This window comes from Embiotoca jacksoni, unplaced genomic scaffold (genome assembly GCF_022577435.1).
Source record: "Embiotoca jacksoni isolate LCO1_2020_lvr unplaced genomic scaffold, fEmbJac1.0.p SCAF_41, whole genome shotgun sequence".
In the NCBI taxonomy this organism is placed as follows: Eukaryota; Metazoa; Chordata; class Actinopteri; family Embiotocidae; genus Embiotoca; species Embiotoca jacksoni.
In genome coordinates this window covers 1,390,203-1,407,695 of record NW_027185394.1, presented here as the reverse complement: position 1 = coordinate 1,407,695, position 17,493 = coordinate 1,390,203, and the positions used below count along the sequence as shown (strand labels likewise).

The 17,493-nt window shown below is 42.2% G+C and overlaps 1 protein-coding gene across 1 annotated transcript; it reads left to right on the top strand.

Moving 5' to 3' along the window:
* The first annotated feature begins 1,084 nt into the window (after positions 1–1,084).
* tmem65 (transmembrane protein 65) lies at positions 1,085–16,543 on the top strand. The gene is made up of 7 exons (XM_069168731.1): positions 1,085–1,259; positions 12,181–12,225; positions 12,979–13,046; positions 13,124–13,178; positions 15,456–15,498; positions 15,970–16,075; positions 16,418–16,543. The coding sequence occupies exons 1-7, from the start codon at positions 1,112–1,114 to the stop codon at positions 16,517–16,519; spliced, it is 567 nt and encodes a 188-aa protein (XP_069024832.1). The 5' UTR covers positions 1,085–1,111; the 3' UTR covers positions 16,520–16,543.
* Positions 16,544–17,493: the final 950 nt, after the last annotated feature.

The following is a 17,493-nucleotide window of genomic DNA, read 5'->3' as shown; positions in this document are numbered from 1 at the left end:
GTGCCATTTTTCTGCTTTTACTTTTTGTATTTTAAGTGCATTTTTTTTCAGGACTTTTTACTTGTAATGGAGTATATTTTTTTTTACATCGTAGTACTTTTCATTGGTGTAAGAAATATTTGGATTTTTGTTTTACTTAAGTAAAAGTGCCAATAGAGCAATGTGTAAATACTCCATTACAAGTGTAAGTCCTGTATGAAAATGGAAATAATATTATACAATATACAATCTGTATAATGTAAGACGTCAGAAAACAAGCAGGCTGGTTCAATCTACTGGTTCAATCTTTAGCCATATTTTTGTATTTCAAAAGTTTTATTATGTCATCCATTATGTCATATTTTCATCATAAAAGTATAAAGAAAATAAAAAGAAAATGGATGTAGTGGAGTTAAAAGTATATAATATTTCTCGGAAATATGCAATAATATCAGATGGAAATATTCAAGTAAAGTATCTCAAGTACAATAACATTAAATTAAAAAGTAAATCAGCTATTTTCTACCTGTATGGCACTCCTTTTTTTTTAAATTAAATTTTAAGTATCAGCATACGTGGATGAAGTATCGAAACTAAAACCGGAAGCCAACCCTTTTATTTTGAAAAAGCCGCCGCCGGAAGTTAAGCGCATTGTTTTCGGGTGACTTGACGCTGGCGAGTTGTTCTTCGGGTTTAACGTGAACTTCACGAGCTCAAACTCCTCCAACAGATCATGAGGCGGCGGGAACAGAGGACGTGTCCGTCGGCTGGACGTTGAGCTCCCGGTTCAGAAGCGCTCGGTGACCAACGTCGTCCGTTTCTTTCCCGCTGAGACCGAATCGAGCTCGAGCGGGTTTTTGTTTTTTTTAGGACCCGAATAAACGAGCAACTTCTCCGACGGACGCTCAAACAACACGTCAACAAAAAGTAGTGGAGTCGGTGGGTTTTGTTGTTGTTTTGTTGTTTTGTTTTTTTAATCTTTCCGGACATGATGCTTCAGCTGAGCCTCCGGAGAGCTCTCCGGCCGGCGGGACTGAGAGGGCGGGCGGCGGCGGCGGCGGGGCGGGGGCTGCCGCCGGGCACCGGGCGGGGGCTGCCGCCGGGCACCGGGCGGCTCGCTCCGGGCCGCTGGATGGGCACGCACGCGGGGAGGAACGAGCCGAGGGAGCCGCTGAACTCTCCCAACGGAGCCAAAGAGTTCATCTACCGCCTCCAGCCGAAGGAGAGGACGTGTTTACTGCAGGAGCTGCAGAGCTTCGAGTCCAGAGCCATCGCTCAAGGTAAGAAGACGCGGGGTCAAAGGTGACCGCGCACACCTGAGGTTGATGGACAGGTGGATCCCCTACCTGGCACCTGATCAGGTGACTCCTGACTCCATCACTGGGTGGAGACCTGTGTTCAATGAAGGTCAAATGTTGGGACGAATTTTGGTGTTTTGTACGTTGAATATTTCCATTTTCAGCCTGTTTATTCTTCCAGTCCACCTTTATTTATTATTATTTAGTATACTTAGTGTTAAATATCTGACAGCTTCAGCTGCTGTTTCGAGGATGATTTGACTTCGTGGATAAAACAACAACACAGTTATATAATAAACCAAATAGTGTCTGACTTCATATCACGTTTGAGTTGTTAACGGCTCCAATAAATGTTCAAATAATTCAATATCTCACCAGAAAAAGTTGGAAAAAAAACAACCTGGAAACGTATTCGTGGATCAGAACTTCATCTCTGACGATATTATTAAAACATTCGACAACTTTTTATCTCCCGTTTCCCTAAAAACAGCAAACGACGTCACAACTCGTGAACTCGAGGCCGGTAGAAAAGCGTGAATACCACAAGAGGGCGCCGTTCACACGGACTCTGCTCGCACCACGGTAAACACCAAAACCTCCATAAGTAGTTGAGTCGCTGATCGGCGTGTAAATTAGAATTTCTTTCTGTCATCATCGTCGCTCTTCGGTGACGCCCGGTGGTGGACGTAGGAACTGCAACAATACCGGGAAAGGTGCTTCAGTTGGGATTTACTGCTGAGCCCGATTTAACGAACGTTACCTGGATGTGAAAACTGGTCGTATTTATGGCGTGTGAAGACAGACCGTGACTGGATTATTTTATTTTAGGATTATTTATTTCTGACGCATCACCAGTTATCTCTGCGCCGTGCGGTCGGCCTCCTTCGTTCGTCTCCATCCAGGATCTCAGCCAGACTCTCTGCTTTCTTTCCCACCTTTTTATTTATTTATTTTTTTGGCCCGGTCAGCACAAATTGCTCTGCACACAAAAAGCTGCTGGTTTTTCCGTCCGTGTTTGTTTTGGTACCAAAATAACAAAATGTGTTGTTGTTGCTCTCGTGCTAACTCCTGAGTGTCAGACTAAATATATATATATATATATATATATATATATATATATATATATATATAAATATATATATATGTATGTATATATATATATCTGTGCAAGTTGGTTGGTCTTGATTCTTTCAGATGGATTGTGCAGCCTTTTTATTTTTTTTATTGTTTTGACGTTCAGTTCGTAATGCAGCTTCCCCTTATAAAGTATTTACTGTTTTGCGTACAGTTTGTATACAATTAGGACATAGTATGTAGAAAAAAAAAACGTGTGCCTTAAACTGTTTGATTGACAGGCCTGTGGTGCAAGTCAGGTTACAGCTGTGAGTGGGCGGGGCTTAGTGTCCTCAGGGTTTCCAATGAGATCGTGTCACATCCTCCTCATATTTAAGGATATTATTATTATTAATGTATGGGTGTTTTCAGAACTTTTCGTAATTACACCTGGATGTTGACATAAACAATATTTATGAGTCACAAACGGGTAATTATTGAAACTCCAGTTGATCACCTGTCATGGTGGGTGAGTTCAGGAGCCTCCGAGTGGAGCAGTTGGTCTGGGACTGATTCATTGTGTGTGTGTGTGTGTGTGTGTGTGTGTGTGTGTGTGTGTGTGTGTGTGTGTGTGTGTGTGTACTGCTGTGGGTAGGCGTGAACAGGCGTGTGTGTGTGTGTGTGTCTGTGTCTGTGTGTGTGTGTGTGTGTGTGTGTGTGTACTGCTGTGGGTAGGCGTGAACAGGCGTGTGTGTGTGTGTGTGTGTCTGTGTCTGTGTGTGTGTCTGTGTGTGTGTCTGTGTGTGTGTGTGTGTGTGTGTGTGTGTGTGTGTGTACTGCTGTGGGTAGGCGTGAACAGGCGTGTGTGTGTGTGTGTGTGTGTGTGTGTGTGTCTGTGTGTGTGTCTGTGTGTGTGTGTGTGTGTGTCTGTGTGTGTGTCTGTGTGTGTGTGTGTGTGTGTGTGTGTGTGTGTGTGTGTGTGTGGTGTGTGTGTGTGTGTGTCTGTGTGTGTGTCTGTGTGTGTGTGTGTGTCTGTGTGTGTGTGTGTGTGTGTGTGTCTGTGTGTGTGTCTGTGTGTGTGTGTGTGTGTGTGTGTGTGTACTGCTGTGGGTAGGCGTGAACAGGCGTGTGTGTGTGTGTGTGTGTCTGTGTCTGTGTGTGTGTGTGTGTGTGTGTGTGTGTGTGTGTGTGTGTGTGTGTGTGTGTGTACTGCTGTGGGTAGGCGTGAACAGGCGTGTGTGTGTGTGTGTGTGTGTGTGTGTGTGTGTCTGTGTGTGTGTGTGTGTGTGTGTGTGTGTCTGTGTGTGTGTCTGTGTGTGTGTGTGTGTCTGTGTGTGTGTCTGTGTGTGTGTGTGTGTGTGTGTGTGTGTGTGTGTGTGTGTGGTGTGTGTGTGTGTGTGTGTCTGTGTGTGTGTCTGTGTGTGTGTGTGTGTCTGTGTGTGTGTGTGTGTGTGTGTGTGTGTGTGTGTGTTCCTTCCTTCCTCTTTTTTGAGTCATCACAGGGTATTTTTCTGTTTGCTTGAAAAAAAAAAAAATGTCTCCATGTGAACCAAACCAACAAAACCACGGTGACTCATCTGAGCGCTGAAATAGTGAAACCAGCTCCTGAACCAGAAGTATGGTGTAAATATAAAATAAATATGGTGTAAGTAAGCTTTTCTCTTTTCTTTTTTTTGGAGGTGGGGGGGGGGGGGGGGTGGAGTTGTGGCTCTTTCCTCTGGCTGGTAATCCGTCCGCCCGCCAGACAAACGGCATTATTTTCACCAAAATAAAAGCACGTCGTTTCAAACATACTTTTCCGGCTTTGTTGTCGTTTCTAAAGAACACTTTCGTGGTTTAGTCGCACTTTCAGGTCACCGCACCCTGTCGTTAGCAAACCTCTCTTCAGGAATGTGTCCCTCCGTGGACACCTGATTTATCGGTTCAAAATCCTCCCATTAAAACACAAGAGGCTTCTCGGACTACAACTCAGACTTTTTTTTGTTTTGTTTTGTTAACCGTGCGTTGATAACAAGCTGGATGGTCCCGCTCCTCTTTTAGCCCGGATGCATGCAGCGTCCCGTGATTTCCAGAAATAATGTAAAATTTGGATTTGTAAGAAGTGTTCCTGAGCCCATGCAGTGATTTCCACTACATAATTGTGTCTGGTTTTTTTTTTGCATTTCTACCTTTTTTGAGATGTGTTGCTGGCATTTAAATTCAAAATAAGCATAAAACAATTACATTTGATCAGTTTCAACATTTGGTATGTTGTCTTTGGTCTATTTTCATTTAAATATGAGTTTTACATGATTTTGCAAAATCATTGCGTTCTGTTTTTATTTACTTTAAAACACAGCGAATCGACTTTTTAAAAACATTTCATGGTGTTTCTGTTTGCACCAATGTGTTGATGTTGTTTTTATTTCTTTATTTTCTTTATTTTTTATCGTGTCGGCGTGGCGTGAGTCCGACCCAACGAGCTAACTCCCCCTCCGCGATGCTCCTCAGTTTTAACTTGATTGTTTCCATCGGCTCTCGCGACGCCCAACGTCAGCTGTGATTTGAGGCTTTCAGTGGAAACGATCTCATATTTGAAATCTCAGCTTTGTGAATGTCTCCCCAAGAACACACAAGAACGGATATTATTTTATACATCTGAAGAAACAAATTCTTGACTTTTAAGTTGCGGTACGTGAAACACGAAGTCCCGTCTTACAATACCGGCTTTCTGTCTGCGCCGTGTGAATCCGACAGCACGGCGGGGGGAACGAGCTTGGCTCTGAAAGTCTTCACTAATAAGCAGCTCGGACAGCCTTTTTACTTTTCCCTCCTAATGAGCTGAACGCCGTCCAGGAACGGCAAACCTCCGACTCCGATCTCCGACCTCCAGCTTGAAGCCTCATTAAAACCTCACGTCCGTGTTCTCGGGACGCTCAGCGGTTTAACTCGGGAGGCTCGTTGTCGAGGAAACACTTAAGCTGGAGGACGTTGGAGGGCTGTAGACGTTCATAACGTCACGTGATGAAATCACTGATTTATTGTAGCGTATGCAGGATTCACCTTTACGAGATTTAATGGAGTCACGGTTTTGCCGACGCAGCCTCGGATTTCAAGATTTGGTAAAGAATGACAAAACTTTCTTTTTTTGGACAGTTGATAGACAGCAGGTAACCGAAAGCAGTTTAGTCGTTGCCATGACGATGTTGCGTAAGACCCCTCCCTGTTATTTTGTTATATTTATTTGTGAGTGTACAGCGAGCCTGAAGGCTTTATAGCATTTTTATTCAATTTAAAAATCCAGGTTCAGCTTTGAACATTTTGCAAATAAGAAAACACTCGGAGAGCTGTTTTGTTTCTGTGACCTTTAGAAAGTAAAAAAACAAAACAATCACACAACTTCAATTCTAATGTTGTTCGAGGCAAAGTTGGGAATGCAAAGCTTGTTTTTTTTCCCCGTGTGTGTTTTGAGTTACATCCTGTAGGCGACAAAAAAACAAATAAGAGAATATGTGCAGCTTTTTAGTCGGTGAAAAGTCAGAATTTGACTTAAGAGTAGAAACGCTGTTCAGAATTAGTGTTGATTGGTTGAAGCCAATTTATCAGATAATATGTAGATTTCAGTTTTCTGTTTGTGGCGCCGCTAACTTCCACACACCCCTCACGTAGCTTATATTTAACCAATTTTTTATTGAACTTGTGACACACCCAGTTAAACCAGCAGGAAGTGTTGAACTTCAGCCCTTTTTTTTTTTTTTTTATGTTTTTCCACACTTTTTTTTTTACCAGCAGCGAACATCTGTCCAGCTTCAAACTTAAAGTGCTGCTAGATTTAACAAAATTAAAAAAGTGACCACTTGCAGCAGTGTTTTTTTAATTCATTTTTCTTCATGGTTCCTGGGAGGTTTTGTTAAATTAGTGACATGAATTAATTCTCCCACCGGGTGTATTACACTCCACAGTTCAGTGTATTTATTTTTGGGGTGGTGGAGTTTGAACTCAGGCTTTTGGCTTCTGCAGCTCTAAACATAGATTATTTCCCACCAGCGACATTAACAGACGCCTGAAATGAATTCAGACAAATAGTTAGAAATCTTCAGGGACTTAATTAGTGGGATGGAGGACGGTTATCTGTGCTGCAGCCAACATGAGTGTTTTTAATGTTTGTTTATGTTCAGATGATTTTTAGATGCTATTAGTTCTACCTGCTGTTGGAGAGGAAAGTGGACATTTTATTTTATGAAGTCGCTCCTTCTTATTAGTTTTCTGGTGGTCCATCTATAAATATTCCCATAATTAATTTGAATTTAGGCCTAAAAACAAAAGCAGGATGTTCGGGGGCGTCTGTTTGATTGACAGGCCTTAAAAGTAAGGTGTCATTTAAGGTCTCCAACATTTGCATGTGAATAATGGATTCAATGACAAAATCAAATATCACAATATTTATGACCAAATACCTTGAAATCGATATATTGGGAGAATATTGTTGGTGCTTCATGAAATATTTACACCATGAGATTTTTGATCAAATAATCTTCAGTAATGTGGTTCTAACAATCTCTCTTTAAAAAAACCTCTCTTTTAACATGAAGAAACCTCCAACAGAAGTAAACTCTCTGCAGCAGCTGTTGACGAAGTTTCATTTCGTATGCGCTGCTGAAAACATCAGGCCACGAAGTGGGAATAATCTATTTCCACCCTTTTTTTTTCACGACTTCCGAACGACTGCAGCGAGTACAAACGCAGCGACTCCCGGGACGAACGGGTCCAGAAATAAGTCCGCGGCTGACGCACGCAAAAAATTTAAATATCAACGCACAACCTTCCAGTAAGATCCCACATCTTGGGAGTCCGGTGAGTTAAAAAAAAAAAGCAGAAAGAAAAAAGCAGAATAGTCGTTGCTCACGCCGTCATAAAGTCGCATTCATGTGTCACGGCGATTAAATCCAACATACGCTGACTTTCTGAGTGTTTGTACATAATTACACTTCAGCAGATGCTGTCGCCTCATCTGCTGTCAAGACTGCCGATTAACACGATGTGACGGGCTTTCTGCTGCGCACCTGACGAACACACACACACACACACACGCACACGCACACGCACACACACACACACACACACAACCAGGCTTCTCGGAGAGGTGACGATAAAATAAATATATCACGCTGGTTGGTGTGTCACAGCTTTCCATAACAGATAGATATTTTGTGTGTGTGTGTGTGTGTGTGTGTGTGTGTGTGTGTGTGTGTGTGTGTGTGTGTGTGTGTGTGTGGGTGGGTGAGATACCAACATGCATTTACTTATGACAGTGTACCTGTGACACCTAATGCTCAAAAAAGCAGGGAGCTGGTGGATCTGACCGATCTGATCGGAAACCTGACGATACTACGTCCCGCCCACCGATAGCTGTAACCTGACTGCACCACAGGCCTGTCAATCAAACAGACACGCCCCCAAAAACAGGTCTTCTTGAATCTTTTCTAATGAATGAGGGATTATTTTCAGATGGACCTCCAGAAAACTAATAAGAAGGAGTGACTTTAGCTAACAACACCGAGATAACTGATGGACACATTTTATTCACTTTGGATTTGATGAGAGAAGTTGAATGGGAGTCTATGGAGCCGGAGGCTTTTTGGAGCCGACCTCTAGTGGCGCTCGCTGGTATTGCAGCTGAAGGCTTTTCTACATTGGCCTCATATTTTCGACCAAGAAGCTACGTCCACTTTTACATGCAGTCAGTGACCTTTGACCCCCAAATCGACTCACTTCATCCTTGACTCCAAGTTGAACGTTTGAACCAACACGTTCACAGGAATGGGACAGCTGGTCTGAAGCACTGAAGGCTCTGAGCACTAATTTAATCTACTTTAATTAAAAACAAAAACTAAAAAACATGACATTCATTCCTACATTTGCATTTTTGCAGCATCTTGTGTGCTCTTGTATTTTCCCTGCAGTGGATGTAACCTCGACTTTCAGGATCCTGACAGCACAGAGTCTCCGGTTCGACTCCCTGCAGGCCGGACCTTTACACTAGTAGATGCCACTTAATTCTTCCTCATTCTCATTATTGGAACAGAAATAGCTTATCATTTTAATTAATTCAGCTCCTCCCCCCAAAGAATTAATCTGCTGAAATATATCGGCACATCTTTCAAGAGATTGACGTCCGATAATGGACGAGACGACGGGAACAGTTGGCTCCATTTGAAGCACATTTATTGTCGGAGGTGCAGAGCGAGGAGGAAACAAAGAGCAGGAAACGATGAACTCTGATATATCTGATCTGAATCATACGAAAAGCACAAACGCTCCATTTTAAGCCAATTCCTAGACTTCACATCTCTACTTCTTAAAACCGACCAATCAGAGCTTTGAGGGCGGGATTACAGGATATTTCTGCAAAAAAACAACAACGATTTGTTGACTTGTTTTGTACGGGTCATGATTTTTCAAAGGTTTAAAATACTCATTACATCATAAATTAAAAAAAAAAATAGTTTATGTTACTGACCTCCAGAAGGGGGCAGTAATGCACCCGAAAGACGTTTCCGGTAAAACACGTGTGGCGCAGTGAGATTTTGACGATTCGGTTACAAACGGGAGAAAATCTGATTTACGGACGTCAGAACGTTCCGCGTTGAAACTCCCTCAGGAAAAAATAAATCAAACAAGAAGTTGGTGCAGATCATCAGTCTACCACAGCTGCAGCGAAGCAACAAACAGACGCTCCATCCACAGATCAACAAATCAACGGCAAACAGCTGCGTCGCCAGATGAAGTGAGTTTCATGTTGGATGAGCAGAACTAAGATGCTTCTCTTCAGGGGTTTTTTTTTTTTTTAAAGGAGGGTTTTTCAAACAATCATCAAATAGCTGCCCGGGAATAATCCAATGGTATTTTTAGTTAAAAATTCACGTGGCTATTTTTGACAGCGGATTGAAACATCTTTGACTTTTCAATGAATAACCACAACAACAATACACGCGTCCACTTTCTGAGTCGGTCCAAAAAAATGGCAAAAAGAAAAAAGTGTGGACAGAATAACAATCTTCAATTAGCATTTAAACACCGTCTGAAGCTGACGGATTCGGTCCATCAGCCTCTCAAGATCAAAGAGCGAAGACGGCCGCGTACTGAGGTGAAAAAATACAACATCTCAGGTTATGTAAACTTTAACCAGCTCTAAAATTCATCTTTATCATAATTGTCACTTGTCAATCTTTGTCAAAATCAAGGTTTCAGATTCAGATGGAGTTCGTAATTCATTTTCACGCCAGCGAGACGGACGTCGTCACCGAAATATGACGGATTAAATCTGTCTGTGGGAATTTGGCCTCGGCTGGAAGTTTGGGAGCTGAACTTGAAATATACTGAATGACTGTCGTTCATCACACCGAGTCTCCAAGTCGTGAGTTCAGAGATGAAACGTATGTTGAAAATTGTTTGAATTAATAAAAGTCCCCAGCGGCAGACCGACATTTGTTGTGAGCGGACGGATGTATAATCGGCACATTAGTTGAATAAATCATATTAATATATCGGAGGTGCAGCAGCTGTTTCAGTGATGCAGCACTCGCACCGTCCTCTCGTTTAAATTCAGAGGGCGTCCGTCGGACCGCTCAATAGTTTTCATCTGCGGAGGATCTCTGGCATTTTCATAATAAAATACGTTTACGGGCTGCGTGACATCAAATTTACTGGAAAAGAAAAAGTACATTTTGCATTTTTGCTCCCCTTGTGATGTTTTTCTCATCGTGGTGCAGAGAAATGTTCGATTTCATTCATGTTTTTTTTATATATATAATTTGTTCAAAATTATGAATTTGAATCCAAAGGTTTGTCAGGACTGAGTAAAAAAAAAATGTCATTATAAATTTGCACATTAAAACCAAAATGGAAGCGCAGACACTGGAAATAAAAAAAAATGAGTTTTGACTTCCTGCTGAATCGTGGATTTAAAGTTTGCTTGAGTTTGGTGTCACAGAAGCTTCGACGTGTTCGTTAATATTGAGTTTGTGTGATTGACGGGTGTCACGACCTCTCGGACTTCAGCAGCACCCCCCTCCCCCCTCCGATTCTCTCCCTCTCTCTCTCTGCCTTAACGTGGAATTTTCAAAATAAAAGTCTCACAGAGGAAAATAATGATTTAACTATTCACTCATTTAAAAGTTTCTACCTGAAACACTTTACACCCTCCATCGAATTTCCCAGTGTCACCACCTGGATGGATGTTGTTGCTAAGCGATGGCGCTCGCTGAGCGCAACAGAATTTGTTGCTTGGCAACTTTATGTTCAGATCCTCGTGTGAATCCAGCGACGCCGAGCCTCTGATCCGTTTCCTCAGCTGAAGGAAATATGCTTCAAACTTTTCATGTGAAATATGTCCTGAGTAATAAACTAAAATAGAGGGAGGGGGGAGGAGGGGTGTAAGAGCTTGAAAGTTTTTAATTCAATATCTTTCGCTGCACTTTTCATTTCTCAGCTTCCTGTTTTAATCTGCTGGTTATTTAAATCACAACGCTGCCATATGTGCTGCAAGATGCTTTCAGTAGAAGCCCGCCTTCTTCCTTTTTGGATTATTATGGCCTATAAAACATGAACAGGAGGACGTCGTCAGATGTCTCGTTTTGTCCAAATCCAAAGATCTTCAAACCTCCTGGACTCAAAGAGCAAAAAAAAAAAAGAAAAAAGGAGCTAATTCTCCAATTTAAGAATCCAAAATGACATGTATTACTTTAAAACCAACCTCTTGTCATACGTTTGTAATCATTGCAGCTGTGCAGAATTTTTTTGGAGGTCTTCGTGCCACCTGGAAAACTAAAGTAGTAAAACTAACAGGTGTAGATGAGTTGAAGACTACAGCTTCATCTTTGGAAGGAGCCTCGGACTCCTCCGTCCTAAAATAGAGGCTGACCTTTTCCTGCAGCAGCTCCTCCAGAGAGGGAGTGGGGGAGGGGGGTGCTAAAGCTGCCAAAGATGCATCGGTTTTCTGGACTCTCCTTTCTTTTCTTTTCTTTTTTCACCAAAAATGAGGCAAGAAAAAGTTGGCGAGGTCAGAAAGTGGACGACTCAGCAGATTCCTATTTGGCCGTAATTAACAAATTCCACTAATTGGTCTCAGTTGTCCCAGAATGCACTCTGCTTGCTGCTATGTTGCTGCTTCTCACATTACAATTAGACAAAAAACTGCTGATATATATATTTATATATATATATATATATATATATATATATTTGGATTTTTCTTTCTATTCAAATGTTTATACATTTCATACATACATTTTCTTTTATTTGGTAATTTATGACGAATTTCACGGAAAACAAAATGTCTGAATACTTGTAATGTTGTAATTTACAATCTGAACCGTCAGACTCCACCCTGATCACGACGGTTTCAGGCTTCAGATTAGTGACTTATCCCAGCAGGGGTTGAGCTCTGCGCTGCGGTGGATCTGAACTGTGTGAGGGGGGCGGGGCTAAAACCAGAGGACAGTTTCAGTCTACAGTAAATCTCTCCTACTTCCTGTACAGTTCCAGCTGGATTAAAACTGGGAAACGTCGATGCGTCTCTCGAGTGTTCACTTTTAGAAACACTGAGCTGTGTTTGAAAGGTCAAAGCAGCTGCTCTTATTTTGGAGGGAACATATTGCCGTGTAGATTTTTTCTGCTTGTTGTTCAAGTTAGATAATGAATGCTGCCGAAAATCATCCTCGCTCCATCGCGTTGACGTTTTCCTTTTTCTTTTCTTTTTGTATTATTTAATTGCGTAGAAACTGTCGAACATGAGAATAAAACTGCTTTTAAATCCAAACTCGGCCGTTAATGAGCAAAACTTTTCATCTTTTCTTTTCTTTTCTCTCAGAGACGCTGGAGCATTCACCGCCGACTGCAGTCCAGATCAGATACGGTGAGAGATTCAATCACACACATTAAGTCCTCTACATTTTTTTGGAAGGAAAATCGCTTTTTCGAAATGCGTTCATCTGTATTTCTGCCGAGTCGTCACCTCGGTGCTCGCAGACTTCGTTAACGCTCGTTAATGTCGATTTTAAAAAGCTCTGCGTTTAGATGAAAGCCCAAACGACTAATTAGTGTCTCTCGTCAAATAGTAGTTGTTGTTTTCTCTCTGTGAATCTGAACGCCGGCGATAACCTCGATTCGAGCAGTTGACCTCATAATCAAGACGACACCATCAGCTCCAAGCTTTTCTCTCTGAACAGAAATCCTCAGAAGATTTCCAGCGTTGTATTTATCCACAGGGAAAAAAAACCCTCCAGAGCTTGACAGATCCTGGAAAATCTTAGTGTAGAAACCAGTTAATAATCTCAGAGAACAGATTACTGAAGTGGAAAGAAAGATTTTTTTTTTTTGTCTCCTGGGATTTTCAAAATAAAAGCCTAGAAATCTCATTATTTCTTGCACAGCCGAGAGAAATAGCTGTTTTAATATCGTGTAATTAAATTATACAAACTCTGGTTTAAGCACAAATGATTTAAAGTAGTTTTTTTTTAATTATGCATTAAAGGAATAGTTAAACCGTTTTCTCCTCCGACCAGCTGCTCGACGTTTCCCTCCACGTAAATTATTCAATTTCCATGTTTGATTGTCGGATTATCTTTGTTTACGTGTTGTTTTGTTTGTTTACTTTTCTTGCCTGCAGTTTTATTCCAGAACGGCATCCCCTTCGTCGGCTTTGGATTTCTGGATAACGCCATCATGATCGCAGCGGTAAGCCGATCACGTTTCGCCTCGTCGAGAAACCAAATTCAAAGATCTCGTCTCAATCGTTGTCTTCTGCTCCGCAGGGAACGCAGATCGAACTCTCCATCGGAGTCACGCTGGGCATCTCCACCATGGCCGGTAAGAAACCGCCGACCGCCGCCGTGAAATCGAACTGGACTTTATTATCCTGTCGCCTCCACTTCAACCCATTTATTATTAATTCATTGATCAACAGAGAAATCTCATTTATCGTTCTACCAATCGGTTTTTATCTTCTCACGAGACGGTTTCTTTTCTCTTTTTTTTTTTTTTTTTAATGCTGTGAAATGAATGTGTTAATATATGCACATATGAATATATTCTTCCCCATTGGAAGCCACGAAACTTCAAACAAACTGTTTATAAAAGTGTTCGTAGCTTCCAGGTCTGAAAAAATAAGGCCTTCAGCTGCAATACCAGCGAGTGCCACTAGAGGTCGGCTCCAAAAAGCCTCCGGCTCCATAGACTCCCATTCAACTTCTCTCATCAAATCCAAAGTGAATAAAATGTGTCCATCAGTTATCTCGGTGTTGTTAGCTAAAGTCACTCCTTCTTCTTAGTTTTCTGGAGGTCCATCTGAAAATAATCCCTCATTCATTAGAAAAGAAGATTCAAGAAGACCTGTTTTTGGGGGCGTGTCTGTTTGATTGACAGGCCTGTGGTGCAGTCAGGTTACAGCTATCGGTGGGCGGGACGTAGTATCGTCAGGTTTCCAATCAGATCGGTCAGATCCACCAGCTGGCTCCTCCCCCAGCTCGTCCAAATATGGTCACTTCCTGCTCCAAAATATTAACACGGCGACGGACAAAATTCTAACTTTTGGATCATCTCACTGTTAAAGTGAGATTACTAAGAAGGTTACTCGTGTTGCTCCGATGATGTCACCGACTGTACAGACTCTTTTTTTTTTCTTTCTTTTCCCCGTTGCTGTTTATTGCAACACATTTCTGGGTTTCAGATTTTTGTTTGGAGGGTTTTCTGTTATTATGCTGAGGAAAAAAAAAAACATAAAAGACGATCTCTCTCTCTCTCTCTCTCTCTCTCTCTCTCTCTCTCTCTCTCTCTCCCTCTCCCTCCGTTACCATGGTTACCTGGCTCCAATTTTTGCAGAAGTGCAAATCAGACAGGTTCTAGATCAATAAGTCGGCTCTGACGCCGCTGGTGTTTGTTTCATCACCGTCCCGGCCGGTGGAGATGCTCAACTACTCCGCTGCTCCCCGCTTTTTTTTTTCTTCCATTTCATTTTCGAGGCCGAAGACCTTTTCGAGCTTCTATCGTCTTCGTCTCGCCTCCACCGAGGAGGTTTTTCACTCTTCGACGGAGTTGAAGCCTCCAGAGAGAAACGCACTTAGCTTTTTCTTTTTCTCTCGTTTTAATCACCACGAAAAAAAAATCCAATAAAATCCTGCCACGTCGTCAGCCGTCCCTCCAGCGTTAATTATTCAGAGCTCATACGTTAGTTGGAGTTTGTTGGAAAGCTGTTTTCTGTTTCTTGCTGACGGTGAAGCCGTGAAGGCAGAAGAGGAAAGAAGCCGACCGGTTTTTGATCTATAAAAACCTTCCCGCCTTTCTCTGCCTCTCGTCTCCCCCATTTTTACTGCTTTGATCTATTCTTTGAACTCCCCCTCATCTTCATCGTCTTCATCGTCGTCGTCACACTTTTAGGTATCTTCACGTAGTCCCCCTCCCTCGAACAGGAAGCATCTTTGGCAGGCAAATATTATAAGTTCCTCCAGTGGGATGCCGAGGAGTTCCCACACCAGATGGGATGTAAAAACAATCCTCGTCGGATCAGCTGGCTCTTCTTGGGAAGCAGGTGTTACATCCTCCGTGTTACATTCAGTTGTAACTGTGATCAAATAAGATGGACATCATTCACAGCAAAGTACAAATCATCTTATATTTAGATTAGGAATCTTAGTCTCTCTCTGTTTTTAGCAGAAGTCGATCACCAGAGGAGCCGGAGGAGGAATTAAATCGGGATTTCAGCCCACGTTACCATGGAGATTATTTATTCTGATCATTGAGTTTGAACTTAAAAAAAAACTTGACAAGAAATCTTTTAAAATCAGCTGATTTCCAGTCGAGGAAAAAAAACAAAACTCAAGGTTTGAAATGAGGACAAAAATAAGTAGAATTGAAGAAAATCTGAGTTTAATATGTTTTCACAATCTCCAAACCAGGTTTAATTAATCTGGATAAATGAAGCTCGTGAGATCAGAAGGAGGTTTTTAAAAGAAACTTTCTAGCCTCAGCAAAGTCGGGAAAACTGAAACCGAGCGGATGATTTCATGATTTGTTTTGAGTTCGTTAGTTGTTCCACTTGTGTTGTTTTCGAGCAGATATCAAAGTGTTTTGTTCTCTTGTGTTGTGCAGCGGCGGCTCTGGGGAACCTGGTCTCAGATCTGGCAGGTCTCGGGTAAGCAGCCTCGCACCGTCGGAGGGGTGGAGCTTAGCTTTTTAGAAAAAAAAGTTCTAAAACACGTCAATTTTTCTTTTTGTTTTTACGATAACAAACATCCAGCAGAAGGCCGACCTTCTCTTTTAAGGTTATTCAAAATGACCATTGTCAATAATATCAGCGCAGTCATGATTGATAATAAACTTTATTTGTACTTCACCTTTTGGACAAAAATTACACATAAAAACAGATATAATGGAAACATAAAAAATATAGAAAAGGGGAAAAAAACGGCATAAAATTAAACTCAAATAGAGTTAAACTATAAAGTGGAGCAACATGCAGAGATGAGATGTTTTTGAGCTATTTAGTGAGCTCGCTCCCCTGATGTGTGTGTGTGTGTGTGTGTGTGTGTGTGTGTGTGTGTGTGTGTGTGTGTGTGTGTGTGTGTGTGTGTGTGTGTGTGTGTGTGTGTGTGTGTGTGTGTAGTCTGGCAGGTTACGTGGAGAGTCTGGTGTCCAAACTGGGGATGCATGCTCCAGATCTGACGCCCAAACAGGTGGACATGTGGCAGACCAAACTCAGCTCCCACCTGGTGAGACGCTCATGTTTTAACTCTCATTTATTTTATTATTTTTTGTTTTGTTTGTTTTTAATCATCTCGTTGTTCTTGTAGTTTAATATCTCCTGCAGAGACACGATCCCAATCTGCAGGAAGGGGATGAAAAGTTTGGCAGTTGTTGTTTTTTTTTTCTTTTTTTCTTTCCAGGATTAAAAAGTCACGCTACAGAACATATTTTAATTATCCACGAGAGACGACCCGCTGTGACGGTGTTCAGCCTCGACCCGCAGAAATAAAAAAAAGATAGATTTACAATTAAAAAAAAAAAAGAAGTGGATGATGATGATGATGATGTTCCTCCTCTTCCTCCCGCAGGGCAAAGCCATCGGCGTGTCCATCGGCTGCATCCTGGGGATGTTCCCGCTCTTCTTCCTGAGCGATGACGACGAGAAGGAAGCGGCGCCGGCGTCTTCCTAAAGCCGCCGCTAAGTCATCGGCGAAGGGGGGGGGGGTGGAGGGGGCGGGGCCTCACGCTGCCGACGCACAGTATTTACCAGACGGGCGGCGTTCGCTGTAGTTTGTGCAGATTTAAATCCTAAACTTTAGCTCTGTTTTGAAAGTGGTGGGTTTTTTTTAATAGCTGCTCCATTATTCAAACTGGAGAATTAATTTTCAGCCTACACTAATGAAAACATGCTGACGCGGTGTTTTCCTCCGAGGCAGAAAAATCAACTTATCCTGAAATGAAGGAAGTAACGGTGCGTTCAGGAGCAACTGGGACGTGGGGAAAGTTCCAACGTCCGAGTGGGACGAATCGACGTGTTCGAGAGCTCGGAAAAATTGAACTGAACGCGAGTTGACGTTAGGGTTAGGTTTAGGTTAGGTAGTTACTTTATTAATCCCGAGGGGAATTTTTTTTTTTTTTTTTTTTTTTAGGTTAGGTATTAGTTGGTTAGGTTTGAGGTGAAACGGTCGAGAAACACTCGCTCGGCGCAAAAATACGTCAATTGATGGTTAATTCAGGTGATGGACAACAACGAATGGGAACAGCCCTCGCACGCTACTTTGCTGCCGTTAGTTTGCTGGCAGTTTCAAACTTTATCTGCAGAAAACAACACGTAGAAACGCCGTGTACGAATAATAATAGACTCCAGTTCATTTCTACACGGGTGACGAGCGGCTCGTTTGTTCTCAGACAGCAGATAGAGCAGATTTTTTTATTTTATTTTTTTTTTTTGGGGGGGGGGGGGTGTTTGGGGGCGGCTGCCGTGTATTTTTTTTTTCTTTTTGTTGTCATCATGGGAACTTTCTCAAACTGGGGAGTCGGAGGTGACCGAGTCGGATCTTTCCCGCTGCCCAGCTGCCTGAACAAGTGAAGAAACGGTGGTTACTAGACGTAACTGCAGTTCTACGAGTACCCTTCCTTTCCCTTCAAAGACGATGGCAAAGGG

Excerpts from the sequence above, each read along its gene's own strand:
- tmem65 (XM_069168731.1), top strand. The coding sequence starts at position 1,112 with ATGGGCACGCACGCGGGGAGGAACGAGCCGAGGGAGCCGCTGAACTCT. Across the intron at positions 12,226-12,978 it reads TGCAGTCCAGATCAGATACG|TTTTATTCCAGAACGGCATC; the intron begins GTGAGAGATTCA and ends TCTTGCCTGCAG. Across the intron at positions 13,047-13,123 it reads ACGCCATCATGATCGCAGCG|GGAACGCAGATCGAACTCTC; the intron begins GTAAGCCGATCA and ends TCTGCTCCGCAG.